Source organism: Cercospora beticola, chromosome 4, assembly GCF_033473495.1.
Source record: "Cercospora beticola chromosome 4, complete sequence".
NCBI classification, from domain to species: domain Eukaryota; kingdom Fungi; phylum Ascomycota; class Dothideomycetes; order Mycosphaerellales; family Mycosphaerellaceae; genus Cercospora; species Cercospora beticola.
The window spans coordinates 3,224,251-3,242,149 of record NC_088938.1 but is presented as its reverse complement, the minus strand read 5'-3'; the positions used below and the strand labels follow the sequence as shown (position 1 = coordinate 3,242,149).

Below are 17,899 nucleotides of genomic sequence, written 5' to 3'. Positions count from 1 at the left end.
ATGGAGCAATAGATTGGAACAGCGCAGCGCCTGCACAGACGACTGGTCACTCTTGCGTGCCAGGCTGTCTAACGGTGCAGGCGTCGCTTCGAGACAGACTTTTCTGGAAGGACAAGAATATACTGGTGAGGGGGAGCGACAACGCGAAGGCGAACCGAGCATGCGCTAGCAATCTGTCTTTAGCCGGGGGACATTGGGCACGTGGACGGCCGGGGTTGATCTGTCAACGTTCCAGAAAGATGGCGACAACCACGGTCGGTGTAGCTGGTGTGTAGCACACGGGTCCTGACATCCGAGTTTCGTGAGCCGCTCGTGTTGTGCTGTCGTCGTCGTTGCCGCTGAGTGGAAGTTGTGCTCATTTCGGCTGTTGACACAACGGAGCCGTGGGAGCTCTAATCAAAGCCTGACTGTACAGGCTCGATTTACGAGCTGCTACAATAGTAACTTTGCTGGCCGAACTCTGTGTGTGCAAGAAAAGCAGCTTTTAGCCTCATCTACACGGCTAAGGTTGGAAGTGCGCAAGACCAGTGACGGTGTGGAGGGCGGGACGTCGACAAGACATCGGGGTGCATCGGACCGAGCTGAACCTTCCACCGAACATACCTAGCCGACCTTCCCCATATGGAATGCTGCACAGAGCAAGAAACCACGATGCTTAACGACTACATACGAAAGGCAGAGATGCCTGCAGTAAGGACTGTTCTGCCCTACACTGTGTCAGTGTGCCTGCATGCCCCATACCCTATATCCATACCCATACCCCCAACGCCGTGTCACTATTGCCCTGCATGGCCATCATGTGTATAATCCCCTCCCAGCTGCGAGCCTCACAAAGTCACACGGAACATTCTCGCCCACCAAGCCCCGGATCGCCTCTACCACGATGCGAGAGACGTAGTCTGCACAAGGGTATGCTGCCCATCCTAGTGACTCGGCGATCGACACCGAGTCTCCATTGCCTTTGATGCCATTGGACAAGTCGAGGAAGATCTTGCCAGCGGACGTCGCTCTCTTTCTGTTCTTCGCCGTGAAATGCTTCAGAACAGGGACTGCTGCCATAGACCGCTCGGCTGGCAACGCGGAGATCACCGCGAATGGCGATTCGATGGCATCGAGGTCGCCGAGACCTTGCAGCTGCTTGTGACCTGATGACTGGAAGCCGATGGTGTACAGAGTCCCAATATCCAAGCTGGTAAGTGCATATATTGCAGCTGCAGCCTGACCCTCGTTGTTTGCAATGACAATCGCAGCTCGGCCAGCGTAGGCGCTCGGAACGAAATCCCGAGTCAAGGTCGCTCGAATGCCTTTCCACGCGACGTTGTCAGCGACAAGTGTGTTGCCACTTTTGGTTTGTCGTACAGCAACAGTGTCGACTTGCCCAATCGCAGATGCAGACTCAGTGAGAGTTGGCAGGTATGTTGCGTTCTCGACCCCCACCGGAGGATTAATGTAGGCACCCCCAAATTGCGCTCTAGCGAGGTATGGCTGCAACGAACTACTCGGGGGTTGCTCAACGCATATTAGACGATGAGGCAAGCTGAGCTCATTGAGACACTTCTCAAGGAACATGGCGTGGCCATTTGTGCGCACGCGTCCAATCGCATGAATGTCTAGCTCTGGCATCTGACCCATAGAGTGGAGCATTGAATTGATCTCAGCAGCGCTAAGCTGACCAGGTGCCGCGATGAGTGGCATCAGTGGATGGGTGATTGGTGTGAAGACTTTATTCAGTGTCCTTGACAGCTGACCAGCCACTCCCATGTTCAAGCCCGAGAATGGTGGGTGCGATCGACCTTGAACTGTCGATCGAAAGTACTCCAGCTCGTAGTTGTCTTCCATGCTGCTGACGAGTGCGATCATCTTGACCACGTCGCTGTACAGCGCACTTTCCTGGAAGATCTGCTGAGCTTGTGGCGAGGTCCACTTGAATCGCCCAGAAAAGTCGTGCCAGGCGGATATGATTTTGCTATGCCCTTTCTCGGCGGCGAGCCTTCGTCTGATCTCCACTGGAAGCCACAACTCAACGTCAATATATTCGCAGCCCCATTGCATGGCTTTGCGGAGGTAGGTGTAATACAACTCTGGGTCATCCATAGGGAAACGTCCATTTTCGCTTGTGCAGCGTGTCGTGAATATAATGGGCAGTTCGGTTCGTTGCCGGAGCAGCATGAGCTGTTCACCAACATATTTCAAGCTTGGCACAGATCCGAAGTTATGCTCAGTCTCCGGATCACGCAAAAGGTCCACGCGAAGTTCAACTGCATCGGCGCCAACCGACAGTATATCCAAATTTGGCAGAGCCGCGCGAATGTCGGAGAATGTCATGCAGAGCATCGTCGTCCTTGGCTTTCCTCTGAGGTCTTCGTGAGGCTTGGACTGGCCCAACACAAAGGCCAAGAACCTCGCCACATCCCGACGAATCGGTGTCGTCTTGGAATAAAGATACTCGTAATCGCAGTACTCGGTCAGGCGTCCGTTGCTTGAATCTCGTCCATCGACGCAATGGGTCATAATAATCGTCCTGTCCAAACTCCGTAAAGACTCCGGCGCCGTAATGAAATCCTTGTCCAATCCCACCACAGCCTCATCCGACCACCCTCGAGCACCCTCTAGGCCATCGACCAAACGGTAGGCATGTCCCAACACGTCTGCGATGATGCGCGTAATCTCCTCTTGGTCCTTGTCGAAGATGACGAGCAGTCGCGGGGGCTCATTATGGATGATTTCTTCAATCTTCATCACTCCATTGGCTTTGTACATGACAGCAGGCATGGGCCCTACTGCCATTGAGAAGATAGTTGATTTTTGTTTGCCCTCGCGACTGCAGGTCACCGAATGGAGATATCGCTCGCACCGTGGCCTGTGATGAGGTCAGCTCCACGAACATGCTAACAGCATACTGAGATTGGCACTCACCTAGATGGGTACTCTGGGTTGGTCGGACAAGCTGGGCGTCAGTCAACCAAACACACATGGTGTGTCTGCAATGTGAATTGTGTCCACCAGAGTGGAACTGGATGGGAGCAGTGTTATACTGCAGATGCTGCCGCTTAATTGTCCCGAGATTGAACTGCTCGATGGATGTCGGCAGCGATAAGGAAGAATTAGGATCAAGCGCTGTATCAAAAGAATGCCGCAGGCCCTGGCCTGAGGTGATCTTGGTCGTGGCGGAGCTGCATGGCGATGAGCTGCACGACCGAAGTGTAGTGCTCGTGGCCATCGCCGGCTAAAGAGGTGGTGGTGCTAGGAAGAATACGTCCACGAATCAAGGAGGAGGATCGACGACCAGTCCCCTCACTTCCCCGCCAAGCCTCGGCTCTACTTCGCTCTAAAGTTTGAAGCCGTCACTTCTGACTTCTCCCAATGGACGGCATAAATTCCGATGATGAACGCATTCAGAAGGGGTTGCGCTGGACTGTGATGGACGCACTCCATTCAGTCGAGGATGAATAGCCTCTTCTAAGAGTGAAGGAAGCCACAGATGCACAAGTCCGGCAGCCACGCTGGTACATCCAATCGCTTTCGGCAGCCACGATATCGCGGACAGTCCGAACCTGGAAAGACCAAGTGATACAACGTCGTAACCTATCAATCCAGCCCACTCAACAGAGTCGCTTTCCCTGTGTCAGAAGACAGACGTTTGATCTAGATGAACAACAATGACGCCACAAATCCTCAAGATTCAACAATTCTCGTAAGAGGAATCCGGCATCCAGCCTTGAAGCAATTCCACCAACAGGACGTGTGCAAAACCGAAGAACTTCTCAACTTGCCTGCTGACGCCTGGGTCATCTCGCACCGAGACGGAGATCCATCTCGTGATCGACACATACCGAAACAGATCCGGAGCATGATCTACGGAGTCATGTCATCCGGATCGTCAGGCGAAGCTTGATTCGAAAGGGATTGAGAGATATCACTACTGATTGCAAAAGCTTCCCGTGGATCTTCCTGTTCTGGATGACCAGATAGGGTTCGACATACTGCTAGAGATGAATTTTGCCGCCAACCAGATCCTGAACGACTGTAAATGGTCATCGGTCAACGTCACCCTGCTGGAAAAGCCACGGCAAGAGAAACAGGATTCCTGGCATGATGATTGATCTGCTTGACTGCAGCACCGTATTTGTGATGTCAGCGTGCTATACTTTCACTGCTGCCAAATGGAGGCAATCCCAAGCCTGAGCTAACAACAAGCTATACGCATGACCAATGAACACTCATAGAGTACGCAGTAACTTAGCAAGCAAGGCAGATTACACTTCGACCCTCATCACAAGATGGCAATATGTCATTTCCACTCAACGCCATTCTTGCCACCAATCATTACAGCAAGCAGTACAATACGAGCCGTTGATCAACACAGCTTCTTGCTTTTGTGGCTGTGGTTGTGATGAGAACAAACAGAGCATTACAACCATAACACCGTCATCACCAACAGCAGCGAACGACATTCGAGAAGTTTGCCAGTAGCATGCGTATACAACCCAACACCCACGTTAAGCTCCAATTGTAAATGGAATCGGTCATCACCGGACTAACACAGAACTCTACTACCAACAATGAGCACAAGACAGACCAATAGTTATATGTGCATAACTTACTAGAAATAAGATAGGTCAACGAGTCCAGCCGAGGAAATTGACCCAATGAGCGCAGAGACAGCGCTAAGAGTGAGCCAATTCTCCCTGTTGACAAGAAGTCACCGACTTAACGAAGTCAGCAACGAGAGCGACGCCATGTGCCCAGTAGAGGAAGGGCTGAGAGCCGCCCCCAACAAACCTACCCAGACGAGCAAGCCTCATGAGCCATCTGATATGTCCAGCTGAGGACAAACCAACCTATCCAGCACAGCAAGCCTTATGAGCCATTTGATATGCCCAACTGAGGATAAGCCAACCTATCCAGCAAAGCAAGGGACGAAACAACCCAATAAGCCAGCTGACCACCTGCCAGCATACCGGTCGAAATGACCAACTGCAAAGACACTGATAAACCAGGCGAGTCAAATGAAGAGAGTCAACGTATCCGTGCCAGGTATCCCGTAGAGAATAAGTCAGTGCGTCCGAACGTCCAAGCACACCTATCTAGCCCAATAGCCTCACAGAGGAGCACAGGTAGTTGACCTCTCAAGTCTATTGATACCCCCCTTTCAAGCCTACTCGTCCAACCCTTCAAGCCTGCTGATACCCGCCCTTCAAGCCTACTGATATCCAGCCGAGTAACCATAGAGTGCTCAGGGTGACCTATCCAGCTGCGTAGGAATGCAAGCCGGTCCACATACCTAATTTAGACAGCTTACCCTTCGAACCACCTGAGCCTCACCCTTCAAACCACCAGAGTCGGGTACGTCACAGCCCACACCGCATCATACACATAGAGACATCATCATAAACAAGAATCGAAACGAACAATTAAAATATACACAAAATATTATCAAATGAACACTTGATGATGATGATTCACAACTACACAAGAATTATCTCTCTCTCTCTCCTGTTCACCACCACTTCAGCCCTGCTGCTGGTATCTCTCTCTACATCCAAACCCAAGATAATAAACAATACACACACAAAAATGTCTGATATTTAGAAGTCCCTTCCATCTTTCTTTCCGACTACTCGTCAAATTCGTGAAGTCTGGCGCTGCGACTCATGTCTCTGTTTCTCTAATCCTGTTCCTTTGCAAAGTACTGTGGGTATAGGGAATTTACATGGCATAGCCCTTTGGTGCCTCACCGCCGTATCCGGCAGGAGCCTCAGGGGAGGTTGGCTTGCTTGGGACAGGGCTGACGTAGGCAGTTGTCACGGATGGGTACTCAGCTGGGTGAGTTGCTGGGTAGGTGGGCTTGCTCTCAGCAGGGTAAGTAGCCTTAGACTCAGCCGGGTAGGTAGCTGGGTAGGTTGGCTTGGACTCGGCTGGGTGGGTAGCCGGGTAGGTTGGCTTGGACTCAGCTGGGTGAGTAGCCGGGTAGGTTGGCTTGGACTCAACTGGATAGGTCGCAGAAGGCTTGTAGTCCTTGGACTTGGTGGAGGTCTTGAAACCAGTTGGCTGAGCGTAACCAGAAGATGGCTTTCCACCAGTTGGGTACTTAGGAGCCTCAGGCTGGTTTGGCTTGGCTGGGTAGGATGGCTTTGGCTGCTCCTTTGGCTGCTCAGGCTTGGCTGGCTGAGTTGGCTTTGGCTGGTTGACGTAGACGGTCTCCTTCTGAGTGACGGTGACAGTGGCGTACTTGCAGTCCTTCTCAGCAGTCTGGGTTGGGTACACGGTAACGTAGTTGGTGATGGTGGAGGTAGTTTTGACGGTGGTGTAGCTCTTTGGTTGCTCAGGCTGGGCTGGGTAAGTTTGCTATTGAAAGCAGTCAGCGATTTGATCGACAACAACTGTCATCAGGAATACGGATTTTCAAACGTATTCCTTCATCGACCGAACGCACCTTTGGCTGTTCTGGAGAAGCAGGCGAAGTTGGCTTGTTTGCAGGCTGAGTTGGCTTTTGAGCGTACTTGGTCTCGGTGAGGTAGACAGTGGAAGTCGACTTGACGGTGGTGGTGATGACAGTGGTGGAAGCACCATAGCCTTGAGTGTAGGTCAGAGTCTTGTCGTAGACAACCTCAGACTTGCTCTGGTAGCCAGAAGGAACTGGCTTCTTCTCTGGGTAGCCAGTTCCGTATGGCTTGTTAGGATAGACAGGCTTGCTCTCCTTTGGTTGCTCAGGATAGACAGGCTTGGTCTCCTGTCGAAAATTGTCAGTAAGAAATACGATGGAAGCTTCGAAACGAAGAGGGTGCACTTCGATGGAAGCTTCGAAACGAAGAGGGTGCATTTCGATGGAAACTTCGAAATGAAGAGGGTGCATTTCGATGGAAACTTCGAAATGAAGAGGGTGCACTTCGATGGAAGCTTCGGAACGAAGAGGGTGCACTTCGATGGAAACTTCGGAACGAAGAGGGTGCACTTCGATGGAAGCTTCGAAACGAACAGAGTACGATCCAGGATTGTACGTACCTTTGGCTTCTCTGCTGGGTAGGTCTCCTTTGGCTTCTCAGCTGGGTAGGTCTCCTTCGGCTTCTCTGGCTGGTAGACAGACTTCGTCTTCTCAGACTCCTGAGAATAATAGGTGTAAGCGATAGTCACTGCTTCACGTGTTGTGGCTTGCGTAGAGCTTCCACCTATGACTGTACTCACTGGGCAGTAGGTAGTGTACACAGACTCAGTGGTTGTGACGTATGGCTTGCCATCCTTGGTGATGGTCACGTAGTCGGTCTTGGTGAGAGTAGCGTAGACGTAGTCATCAGAAGTCTTGGTGAACTTCGATGGCTTGGCCGAGGAGTAGGTCTCTGGGAGGTATGGCTTCGCTGGCTCGGTTGGCTTGTCCTCGTGAGCCGGGTAAGTTGCTGGGTAGGTGGGCTTGTCCTCAGCAGGCTTGGTGTATGTTGGGTGCTCCTCGGTTGGGTACGAAGCAGTTGGGTAGACGTAAGGCTTCGACTCGGTCGGGTACTCAGCGTGCTTCGATTCCGTTGGGTAAACAGCGGGATAGGTAGCATCGTGGGTTGGCTCGGCTGGGTAGCTGCTGCTGTCGACTGGGTAGTCGTAGCCCTTTGGCTGCTCACCACCACCGTAGCTTGGTGGGGTGTTGGCAGAGGCGCCAGCCAACAAGGCGGCGAAGAGAGTGGCCTTGGTGAACATGGTTTCGAATGGGATCTGTTTTCTATAAAAGAAGATGCGACGGAAGTGAAGTTAGCGGCGAGGAATCGACCCTGCCGGAGGCAACACGGGTGAAAAGAGTGAGTGAAGTGCTAAAGAGCGTAAGGGTCCCGAAAGACAAGAGAGCGTGTTGTCGCGAAACAGAAGATGTTCGTGAGAAAGAGCGACGAGTCAACGCGAGGGCAGTATGTATGTAGTGGAGGCCGTGGGAGGGCACAGGCGCCGGCAATGCCCCTGGTCGTCGATTCATGTCCGTCGTGGCCAGGCGCAATTTAGTTTGACTAAACGGTCACAAAGTCTATGTTGTCCAAGATGGGCAGTGAGCGGCGTGATTGGCCCGTGCCTGACATGTTCCCGAAAAGAGGCTGAGGCCAGAGGTAAAGTTAGCTCCTAAGCTGTTTTGGGCGGGCAGCAGCCGCCCGCTGCAGGTACCAGACTCTGCTTGCGCCCAGCAACGGCCTGGTATTCGCTGCTCATCGTCGCCGCTGTGTATTCAGCTGTCTTCCACTGCGCGCGCAGGACGGCGTCGCGGTCTGTCCTGGCGGAGCGCGTTGGTTGAGTACAATCTGCGCCTGGCGATACTCCTCTGCTCTGCCTGCAGGCCCAACTGGCTCCATCGCGCGTGCATTCATCTCGCGTCGCTTGCTCGCCTAGAGAGGGTAGTCGACCGCACAAATTGCACGCCGTGCATTCACTCTGCACGCCCCGGGTGCGCGCCAGCACTTCGGCCTCTTCTGCACGTCGTGTTTTCGTCTCTCGTGCTCGGTGCTCGTGATGGCGGCCACATGTCGCGATGCTGCCGACTCTGTCCTCGCATTGTCGCGTTCAGCCTTCGCCGCCTCGTGTTTCGTGCTAATTCGGGCTCTCGTTAGTGCGGTCACGTTTGTCGAGCCTCGGCGCTCGCGATTGGCATTGGAAGTTGAGCGATATTCCACAAACGCTCAAGCGCCGCTCCTTCCAACGGCTGCGGCGGCGGCGAAGCCTTCTGATGCAATCTCGTTGCTGGCAAGCGGCCGACTTATCGAAGCAACGCACGAGCGCCGCCGACGCCGTCTCGGACAATCATAACACCCACCATCTCGCACAATCTCCCTCCTCGCCGCTCGCAGATTGCCCGGCTAGAGCTCAACAGGCAGCTCGCGCGCTGCTCAGGAGCGTCGCAGATGAGGCGTGGTGGCGGTGAGGTGAGATGGGGCGCGGTCCTCCGCCCGTCACGTGCGTGCCCAGGACATGGACATGGTGCTGAGAGATGCGGCTTGTTGAATCGCACAACGTGGTCGGAACCAGCAAGCTGGCGTCACATTCCACCTTGCCTTGCGCGCGCGTGTCCGCCACCGCCGCGAAGCCTTTCGCTGCAAACACCTCCTGACTTGGCACTCACGAAAGTTCAGAAGGCGCCATCTTCACTGTGTGCCGCGACTACCGAAGCTCTAAAACACATGCTCCGATGCTTGACGGGACCTCAGACGACTCTCGACAGCAAGGCATGACCATCGTGGCTGATGCCCAGATCGTGCAGAAAATGACCCTGGAACCTGCCCTGAGAACTCATATTTCAGAAGGCTGACTATCACATTCGTCGCGTAAGCCGAATAGGAGATGATGAGGACTTCACTTCCTGAACTCCCTCCGGATGGTGCTGTACAGGCCTGGGACAGATCAAATGGCGCCATCCGCAGCCCAAATGATAGAAGAACGACTGGGATCCCTGAGCCAGACGCAAACACGCGAGGAAGTCGCTTGCACTCGTCGCGCCAGTGCTGGGCGTTCGGTCTGAGCACATCTGCGACACCTCCTCGGCAGCACAATGTCACCGCTTCCCTTTGTATCGGATGACTGCGAGTAGCGAATGCCTACGAATTATCGAAGGGACCCCGAGTGTGCTAACACGCTTGATAGAAGGGCTCTGCGGTCAAGCATTGCATGAGAGTGCATCGCAATTCTGCAGTTGCTATCATTTCGCGTGATGATAGTATCACTATGCACTGTAAGCCGAGCACTTTGTTTCCAGACACACAATTGTGGCATGCAACATTTCTGCGAGCATCGTCTCTCCAGGCCTTACGTCGTTCTCTCGCCGCTGCAGCTATCGAACAAGGACTCGCTGTCAGTCAGCCGTAGCCGGAAAGAATGGAGGCTCTGCTCTGCATTTTTTTTTTTTTTTTTTGCGACACACGTGCAGGAGAACAGGTCCAAAGACGAACGACGCATTCGTGTCGATGTTACACGCCGCGAACTGCACAATTGACAGTACAGGCTTCGGCTCGATGACTCTAATAGATTACAGGAGTCGACTCTGCGAAGCTCCCGTTGCCATCTAGCTGTTTCTGACACCACGTGTGTATTGTGACTCTGAAGCCTGAGCGACGAGCATCCGTTCATCAAGCCCATTGCTTCTTCGCGACAGTGAGAATGCTCCAATCGCCCACGACAATGCATGGAAGTTACGACGGAAGACATCGGGTCACCCCTGTCACTTGTTGCTATTCCACCCGGTCCTCGGGAGCTACGATAGCGCCCTATACGGACTTCACCTTTCACTCCAGCGAATAGAAAACCTGGACTACAGGACAACCACATGCCCTGGCATAATCGGGAAAGCTACACCTGCAAGAAAGTCCGTGGACCAATTGCACTTCCCATCTGGCTGACTTTGCATGGGAGCTTTGTGAGGTAAGGATAGCTAAGGTCCGCAAACAGTACGAGAGCTACATCACTGTCATTTCGCGATCCACGAACACTTTTTTGACGTGTATGCCACCTGATCAGTATGCCGGATATGCCCGCGACAGATGATCGAAGCGATGCGTGGACTTTGTCTTCCTGCTGTTCGGATCAACGGCTCAATTACGATCCATGGACGAGGTCACGCCTTATAACATTGCAGACCAAGCAAGCACAAGATGCTGTACTCCACTGACCTCAACGTAAAATATTGCACACAAACAGCAGAGTCTTCATCAACGACGTCAACAAAATGCCATCAAATCGCGCGCTCCACTCCTCTGTCATCTCTCTTCAAAGCGACCTCCCATTCCTGCTAGGCCGCAGAGCAGTGGTACCCAATACCGCCACCAAACCTCTCACAACTACGGCAACAAGCAACAACCTCGACAAAATCGCCACAACAGCATTAAAAGCCAAAGCTGTCGAAATCAGCAAGTCCGCTTCCGGGCAGTCGAGCAACGCGCAGCAGAATAGCACTACTTCCACCCCATCATCAGTCTCTGCAAAGGACACCTTCAGCACTTGGCGTCAAACGGAGCACTGGTCCGACGGGATCGTGCGACCTTCCACGCAAGAAATGAGGTCCGCGCCTTCTCCGCACTGGGCCACGCTTCCCCGTGGGGTGGTCCCAGGAGTTGGCAGACCTCAGCAGCAGGCGAGTCCGGGGAAGTAGTGGTGGGTGGTACTAATGAGGAGGAATTCGGGAGGGCGGCGTGGGAGGCAGAGGTGACGAGAATAGGTCGGAGGCATGGGGTACCTGGGGTAGTCTTCGGGTACCTCGATGGCATCAGCACGAGGGATGACACGAATTGGTGTTCTTTGCGAAGTTGTCATGGAAATGGTAGGGTTGCTGGATGACAATGGCGATGATCGGATGTATTGCGGATTTACTTGTAGAATAGCCAGTGTATGTACTTTTCCAACTTTTTCAAGTATATCACTTCTGACATCCTTGTGTTCACAAGCATTTTGATTGAAGGAGTCGTGTCTCCTGTGGCGCTGCGAGAACGACGGTACATTCGCGGCTAGTACCAAAACCTCAGGCCAGAACCCATAGCTTTCGATGATGTTCCGTGACTTCCCATGTAGCTCTACTTCTGTCGTCGCGAGATGTCGGAACGTTGCTCTAGGAAAGATGGAGATCATCGCGTTGTCGGAGAGTCGTTCGAAGAGAGATATAGGTGTGCTTCTACGCCTGCTACATGGACGATATCAATCAACTCATCTTCCAACTCAAGTGGTAGTACAAACAGCAAGTTACAGTCTCGAGACATCGCATCACTCAACGGACAATCATCGAAGCAATACCTTCGCCAAGTCGAACTTTGAGGAAGCATCAAGGACGCCTCCCTCAATTCACTACAACACAAGCGGATCACATCAATCAACACAAGAAATCATCAATCAGGAATCTTCTCCAAGACTATATCCAACAACATCGATCCCGAGACTCTCAGTCCTTACTGGGCATCACTGATCTTCTAAACCCACAACCACCCAACACCACAAGACCAACCGACCAACCGACCAACCAAACCAAGAACAAAATGGCAACCCGCTACCGCTACATCCCCGAACGCACAATCCTTTCCTCATCCCCATATTCCCAATCCCCCGCCCCCTCCCTCCCATCCTCCCCACCAGTCCGCAAATCCGGCGCAATCGCCCAATACGCCCAACTTCTCCACTCAACCACCACATCAAGCCAACCTTCAACATCAGTATCCACATCACCAGCCTCCTCAACAGCCCTCTACCACAGCACCCTCCTCCAAAAACTCGTCCTCTCCCACTGGCGGGACCTCATCCAACGAAGAAAACAACTCGCATGGAAAGTTCTCATCGCGATGAGATTGAGAGTACTCATGAGGAAGGAAGTGGATGAAGTGAATCGAAGACGGGAAGTTGAAATTGCCATGAGACCGAGGACGTGGGAGGAGGAGGCGGGGGAGTTGTGTTTGGTTTCTTGAGTAACTAGCTCGGTGGTTGACGGGGTTTTGTTTTAAATTCTGATTGAGGTGGGATGGGATATTGTAAAATTGTAACTATCTTGAGCATCAATGTGTTCGTCTGCGAGATTGAAAGCATATTCAAATATGCATTTGGATCTTTACCTTCTTTGAGCAGTCTCTCGCTGGTCTCCAGTTTGTTACGTAGCTCGAGACCAGATGGCAGAATAGTGTCAATCCCGTGCCCTGGTCAGTTGGTCGAGGGGTGAGGATGGTCGATGCTCCTCCCTCTGTCTCCAGCTATTGTTTACTCGTCGGTTTCGTAGACCTGTAATCAAAGCATGTGATCTTACTTTACTAGCTCGTCATCATGAGTGTCAGCTTTTCACTCCCATGGGAATAGATGAAAGTGAACATCTCTTCATATATGCTGCATATGGGTATATGTATATCATTGATGCCATTGGAAGAAGATCGATACATCACACCTGCACGTTGCGGCGCCACTACATTTCTCTTTCATCTACATAGTCCTCCTCTTAACACATCTTCCATTTACGGCGCCTTGTATCCTACCTCTCCAAGCGCATCCTTCAAACTCTGCAATGCGCGATCTACATCATCCCTTTGAGGATCCATAATCGAAACACCCATGTGTCCGAATCGAATATACTTGGTCGCGATCTCCTTGTGTAGACCACCGGCGAAGATGACGCCCTTCTTCAACAAGTTGGGCAGAATCTCCGGAGGCTTGAGGTCATTGGGCAGATATATCGCCGTCATACCATTGGCCTGGTTCTCCGGCTTGCTAGCCAATTGCTTCAACCCAAGGTCTGCAACAGCCTTCTTGATCTTTTGGCTAACTTCCTTGTGTCGTTGGAAGCGCTGTTCGAGTGGGATCGAGAGGATCTGTGTGAGGGATGTGTGGAGGGCGTGGATCAGTTGAGGAGAAGGTGTGGCGAAGTACGAAGGCTTCTTTGCCTCGTAGTTTTGCATGATTGGTAGCCAGTTCTTCCATGAGCCGAAGTATGAGTTGGGAGGGGTCTTGCGATTCTTGAACGTCTGAATGGCGCGGCCGGATGCGAAGACGATGGAGAGACCGGCAGGACAGCCAATGGCTTTTTGGGAGGCGGTGATGACGGCGTCGACGCCCCATTCGTCGAAGCGGATCTCTTCACAACCGACGGAGCAGACACCGTCGACAATGAGAAGGGTCTCGGGAGACACTTGCTTGACGAGCTTGGACAGAGGTTCGATCTCGGAAAGGACACCAGTTGAGGTGTCGGTGTGTGTGACCGTGATGACCTTGTACTTCTTCTCTTTCAATGCCTTTTCGATCTCATCAAGCTGTGGTCGATCTCCAATGGGAGCCTTGAGTTGTGTAGCCTTGACTCCGTACGTCTCGAAGCAGTCGGCGAAGCTATCTGCAAAGTAGCCAGTGTGAAGGACGAGAGCATCCTCGCCAGGCTCTGTCAAGTTGGCAGCGACTTGATCCCAGCCTAGTGTCCCTGAGCCTGAGATGACAAAGGGCTGTGCATTGGGGTCGGTGGAGATGAAGAGCTTTCGCAGCATTGACAGCACATCGCCAAAGCAATTGACGAATGGCTGGCCAACGTGGGATTCGGAGTAGTGGGACATGGATTGAAGGACGGCATCGTCGAATTCAATGGGGCCCGGGATGAGGAGGGTCGGGTGTGGTGGTTGGTTGGACATGGTGGACGCGGCGGGCTTGGATCGCTTGCCTTCTTCCTCTTGTGATACTGCGGATTGGGACAAGTCTCGTCGTTGTTCGGGCTTGTTGAATGTTTCTCCCGATCCCGTTGCAGCAAAGTCGTCAACGATCTTGCTCTGAATGGAGAAGGGGGTGTTGAGGGGAATGTCGTGGGCAGGTGAATGGGAAAAATGTCTGGAGAGCTGAGCTAGGCGATCCTTGGGCGGCATGATTCGTTTTGTTGTATGACGGAGTCCTATGCCGACGAGGGGTATTGCGGAGCGGAAGAGCAGACGTGGGGCAGCCAGGATGACGCAGCTTCAGTCGGCCGGCGAACGGCCTGGCAGCGCCCAATGGCTCGCGTGAGTGCTGCTTCTGGAGCTTCTTCACTTCCCTTCGCGACTTTCTCCCGTCTGCCTGGAGAACACGTCTCCCGGTGCAGCAAGAGATGGCGGTCGACGTGGACGCGGTATATGACCTCCGCTGGCGTTTCGGGATGCTCTCGACGTCGGAACAGGTGCAGGCCAGCCCCTGAAGCGCAGTTCACAGTGCTCCGGTCAATTATCGAAGGCGATTCTCGTGAAGAAAACACAGCTGAGGGGGTCGCAGTGTCGCGGACGAGGCGTGCAGGTTAGATACAGGGCGGGCAAAGCGTGTGATGGCAATGGGAGAGTCCTTTGGGGGCAATATCGCGTGTCATCAATGGCAGTGGGCAGAGAGTATTTGCATTCGGAGCCCGGCATCGGACACTGCGCGGAAGGCAGACGCGGCAAGTCGGCCGAGCATCAGCGACACAGCAGGTAGGCACAGCTAGGCAGAGAACGTAGACAGACAACACTACACATCTTCAACATGGCCTCGCGATTAGTACTGGTCCTTGGCGACCTGTTCATCCCCGATCGCGCAATCGTGAGCTTGACGACGCCGCCATGATGGTGCTGCGTGTGGCCTGGCTGACAGGCTGCTAGGACATTCCCGCAAAGGTATACGCCTCTCGTAGCCCTTGATACGCGAACCGCCTGCTGATGTGAACGGCACACAGTTCAAGAAACTTTTGACGCCTGGCAAGATCTCGCAGATTCTCTGCCTCGGAAACCTGACCTCGCCCTCCGTCTACCACTTCCTCCGCAACCTCGCACCCGATCTCCAACTCGTAAAGGGCGACTTTGATATTCCCCTTGCATCCACGAGCGCGCAAGATGGACCCAATACGGCTCCAGGCGCTGGCTTTCCCATTCCCACCGCGTTGAGCAAGGTCGTCACGCACGGCAGCTTGCGAATCGGCTTCACACACGGCGACAGTATCATTCCGCCCGGAGACCCCGATGCCCTGCTCATTGCCGCACGACAGATGGATGTGGATGTGCTATGTTGGGGTGGGACGTGCAAATTCGAAGCATACGAGATGGAGGGCAAATTCTTCGTCAACCCAGGCAGCGCAACTGGTGCTGTGTCGTGGTCAGACGAGACATTGGGCGGGGATGATGAAGACGACGCCAACACTCCTTCGTTCGTGCTGATGGATGTACAAGGAGATGTTCTGGTGCTCTATGTATACCAGCTAAAGAAAGATGCCGAAGGGAACGAGAACGTGGGAGTGGAGAAAGTGTCCTTTCGGAAGAACGCATAGGGCATTGCACACACGAAAGAGGGCGGACGAGCTGATGCTGGGCCCAACGCAGCCGAAGAGCAGCAAGAGCGAATAATGCTACAGACATGAATAGATTGCACGATACAGATCTCCAGCACGCTATGCGTCGCTCAGACCATATGCACAATCCACAGTACGCGCTGACGAAGAAGCAGGGCCGGACACATGCATACGAGACTGTCTGGCATACCATGCAGACTGCAAGCAAGTTGTTAACCGGACAATCAATGAGCCAAAAATCATGCATGTTTCAGCGAGACGATTGAACGGACAGCTACTATCCAGCAGACAGCATAAGTACAGCGATGAGTCGTGCGTATCGGCACCACATTGCATCCACGTTGGACATTCAATAGTCTAACAAGATGCCTACTATTCACGAGACAGCCGAGACCTTTGTGAATACGTCCGCTAGCATGTCAGAAGCTCGAGAACGTGACTCTGCGAATGGCACTTTCTCTGCTACATCCAGTCAATTTGCAGGAGCTCCGCGCAACGAGAGTCCGCCGCCCCGGGGATCCACGGAAGATAGACGTGCGGAAACAAAACCAGCACCCAATACCGACTACACACTACCATACATTGCACGGCACGGGTCTTTCACGCCGACCGTCTTCGAGCATGAAGCAGAATACTATGTCAGAGAATTTGACAGACGCCGGCAGATGGAAATCAACGCACTGCAAAGTGGCTTGGACTCCAACAATGGCGCGACGCAGCGTCAAGAATCTCGCTCTCCTGCTGCAAATGGCAAGAACGTGATCGCCTCAGCAGTTCCTCGTGGTCTACGTCCTGGCCCTCCCTCGAAAGTCAAGCCAATGGTGCTCAAGTCGATCCTGAAGAACAGAATAGAAGCACCACCTCAACCGACGTTGACGAAAAGCCCGAATCAAATACCACGAACACCCCCAGCCGCGACTCGCGCGAGCCTTCGATATCCACCTCCGCCTGCAGCACGGTCGCCTTCTCAGGAATTACTCGCCGCGACTACTGCAAGCATCCCCGGCGCCCGCCACCCTGCCCTACCCACAAACCAGTCTCCTTCCTCTACTGCCACATCGTCTTCAAATACTCCTAAATGCAGACAGCACTCTGAGATTGCTTCTCCCAATTCCTCAGCCACCAGCACACCTGCCACTTCAATTCACAGCACATCAGACTGGCCTCCACCTGGCTGGACGACCCATCACAACAACTTCCAACGTCCCGCAAGCGACACGCCTCTCAGCCCAAAAAGTAAAGCAATTCCAAGTGTTTCACCAGCTGATGTACCTCCTATACATATTTCCACCAGTTCTCCCGAAGAGTGGCGGTTTGTCCAACATTATCAATTCAATCAACCGAGAAAATCTGGTAATTTGTCAGCATTGTGTCGTGCTGGATATCAGAAATTCCGAAACGCAGCAATTTGGAGATATACGAGAGATGTCTGCCGGAAAGTCAAATTAGATCATGCGAGGAGGATGAGAAGGGGAGGGTTAGAGAGGGGGAGGAGGATGGTGATTGATTGATCTCTGGCACATATTGTCATGATTGTTGGCTGGCTTTTCGACATTTGATGGCATGAAACGGTTCATGGATTCGGAGAGATCTCAAAATGGATCAATTCTCAGCACAAATGCTGGTGGTTGTTGGATGGCTTTCCGATATTTGATGGCATGACATGATTCATGGATTCGGAGAGATCTCGACTTGGTATTCTGCCTACATTTCTGGGAGTTGCTCCAGGAAAAGGCATGCTGGATGCCTTCGAACATTCAAGAAACTCGGAGAAAGCAATCACTGGATTTCTCGGCACATGGACATGGCTGTTAGCTGCCGTTTCGACATGTGATGCCATGAAAGGTCTCATAAACACAGAGGGACGTCAATATGGGGAAATGGTTTTCTCTCTATTTCACAGAGAGCTGTCAATCAGGAAATTCCAACCGCATGCCGTCGTACATCCCAGAAAACTAGAGAAAGCAACTGCTTCTTGTCTCCCAACAATATACCAAACGGCCAAGCCCATGAGAGGGAAACCCGACGTCTCGCCTCTCGACCGAAGCCAGAGAAACAAGAAAGAAAAACAAGAAATGGCTCCGCTGATCGCCACCCATGCCGATCTGATCAGCTGTTGGAGATCAGGTGCCTCAATCGGTGCAGGATTTCGAGAGA

At 52.9% G+C, this 17,899-nt stretch overlaps 5 protein-coding genes across 5 annotated transcripts; 2 read left to right on the top strand and 3 right to left on the bottom strand.

Annotated features, from left to right (window-relative positions):
• Positions 1–795: 795 nt before the first annotated feature.
• RHO25_006913 (uncharacterized protein) lies at positions 796–2,787 on the bottom strand (the record flags this gene model as incomplete). The annotated part of the gene is made up of 1 exon (XM_023597706.2): positions 796–2,787. One exon carries the CDS (start codon positions 2,785–2,787, stop codon positions 796–798), a length of 1,992 nt encoding a protein of 663 aa, XP_023453098.1.
• A 2,922-nt stretch (positions 2,788–5,709) lies between these two features.
• RHO25_006912 (uncharacterized protein) lies at positions 5,710–7,686 on the bottom strand (the record flags this gene model as incomplete). Its single annotated transcript, XM_023597705.2, has 4 exons — positions 5,710–6,348; positions 6,437–6,733; positions 7,006–7,104; positions 7,186–7,686. The coding sequence occupies 4 exons, from the start codon at positions 7,684–7,686 to the stop codon at positions 5,710–5,712; spliced, it is 1,536 nt and encodes a 511-aa protein (XP_023452761.1).
• A 5,249-nt stretch (positions 7,687–12,935) lies between these two features.
• Positions 12,936–14,321, bottom strand: RHO25_006911 (uncharacterized protein; the record flags this gene model as incomplete). The annotated part of the gene is made up of 1 exon (XM_023597703.2): positions 12,936–14,321. The coding sequence occupies one exon, from the start codon at positions 14,319–14,321 to the stop codon at positions 12,936–12,938; it is 1,386 nt and encodes a 461-aa protein (XP_023452308.1).
• Positions 14,322–14,943: 622 nt separating this feature from the next.
• On the top strand, positions 14,944–15,721 carry RHO25_006910 (uncharacterized protein; the record flags this gene model as incomplete). Its single annotated transcript, XM_023597702.2, has 3 exons — positions 14,944–15,000; positions 15,060–15,074; positions 15,134–15,721. 3 exons carry the CDS (start codon positions 14,944–14,946, stop codon positions 15,719–15,721), a joined length of 660 nt encoding a protein of 219 aa, XP_023451709.1.
• Positions 15,722–16,107: 386 nt separating this feature from the next.
• RHO25_006909 (uncharacterized protein) lies at positions 16,108–17,191 on the top strand (the record flags this gene model as incomplete). Its single annotated transcript, XM_065602854.1, has 2 exons — positions 16,108–16,978; positions 17,037–17,191. 2 exons carry the CDS (start codon positions 16,108–16,110, stop codon positions 17,189–17,191), a joined length of 1,026 nt encoding a protein of 341 aa, XP_065458926.1.
• Between the last annotated feature and the right edge of the window lie 708 nt (positions 17,192–17,899).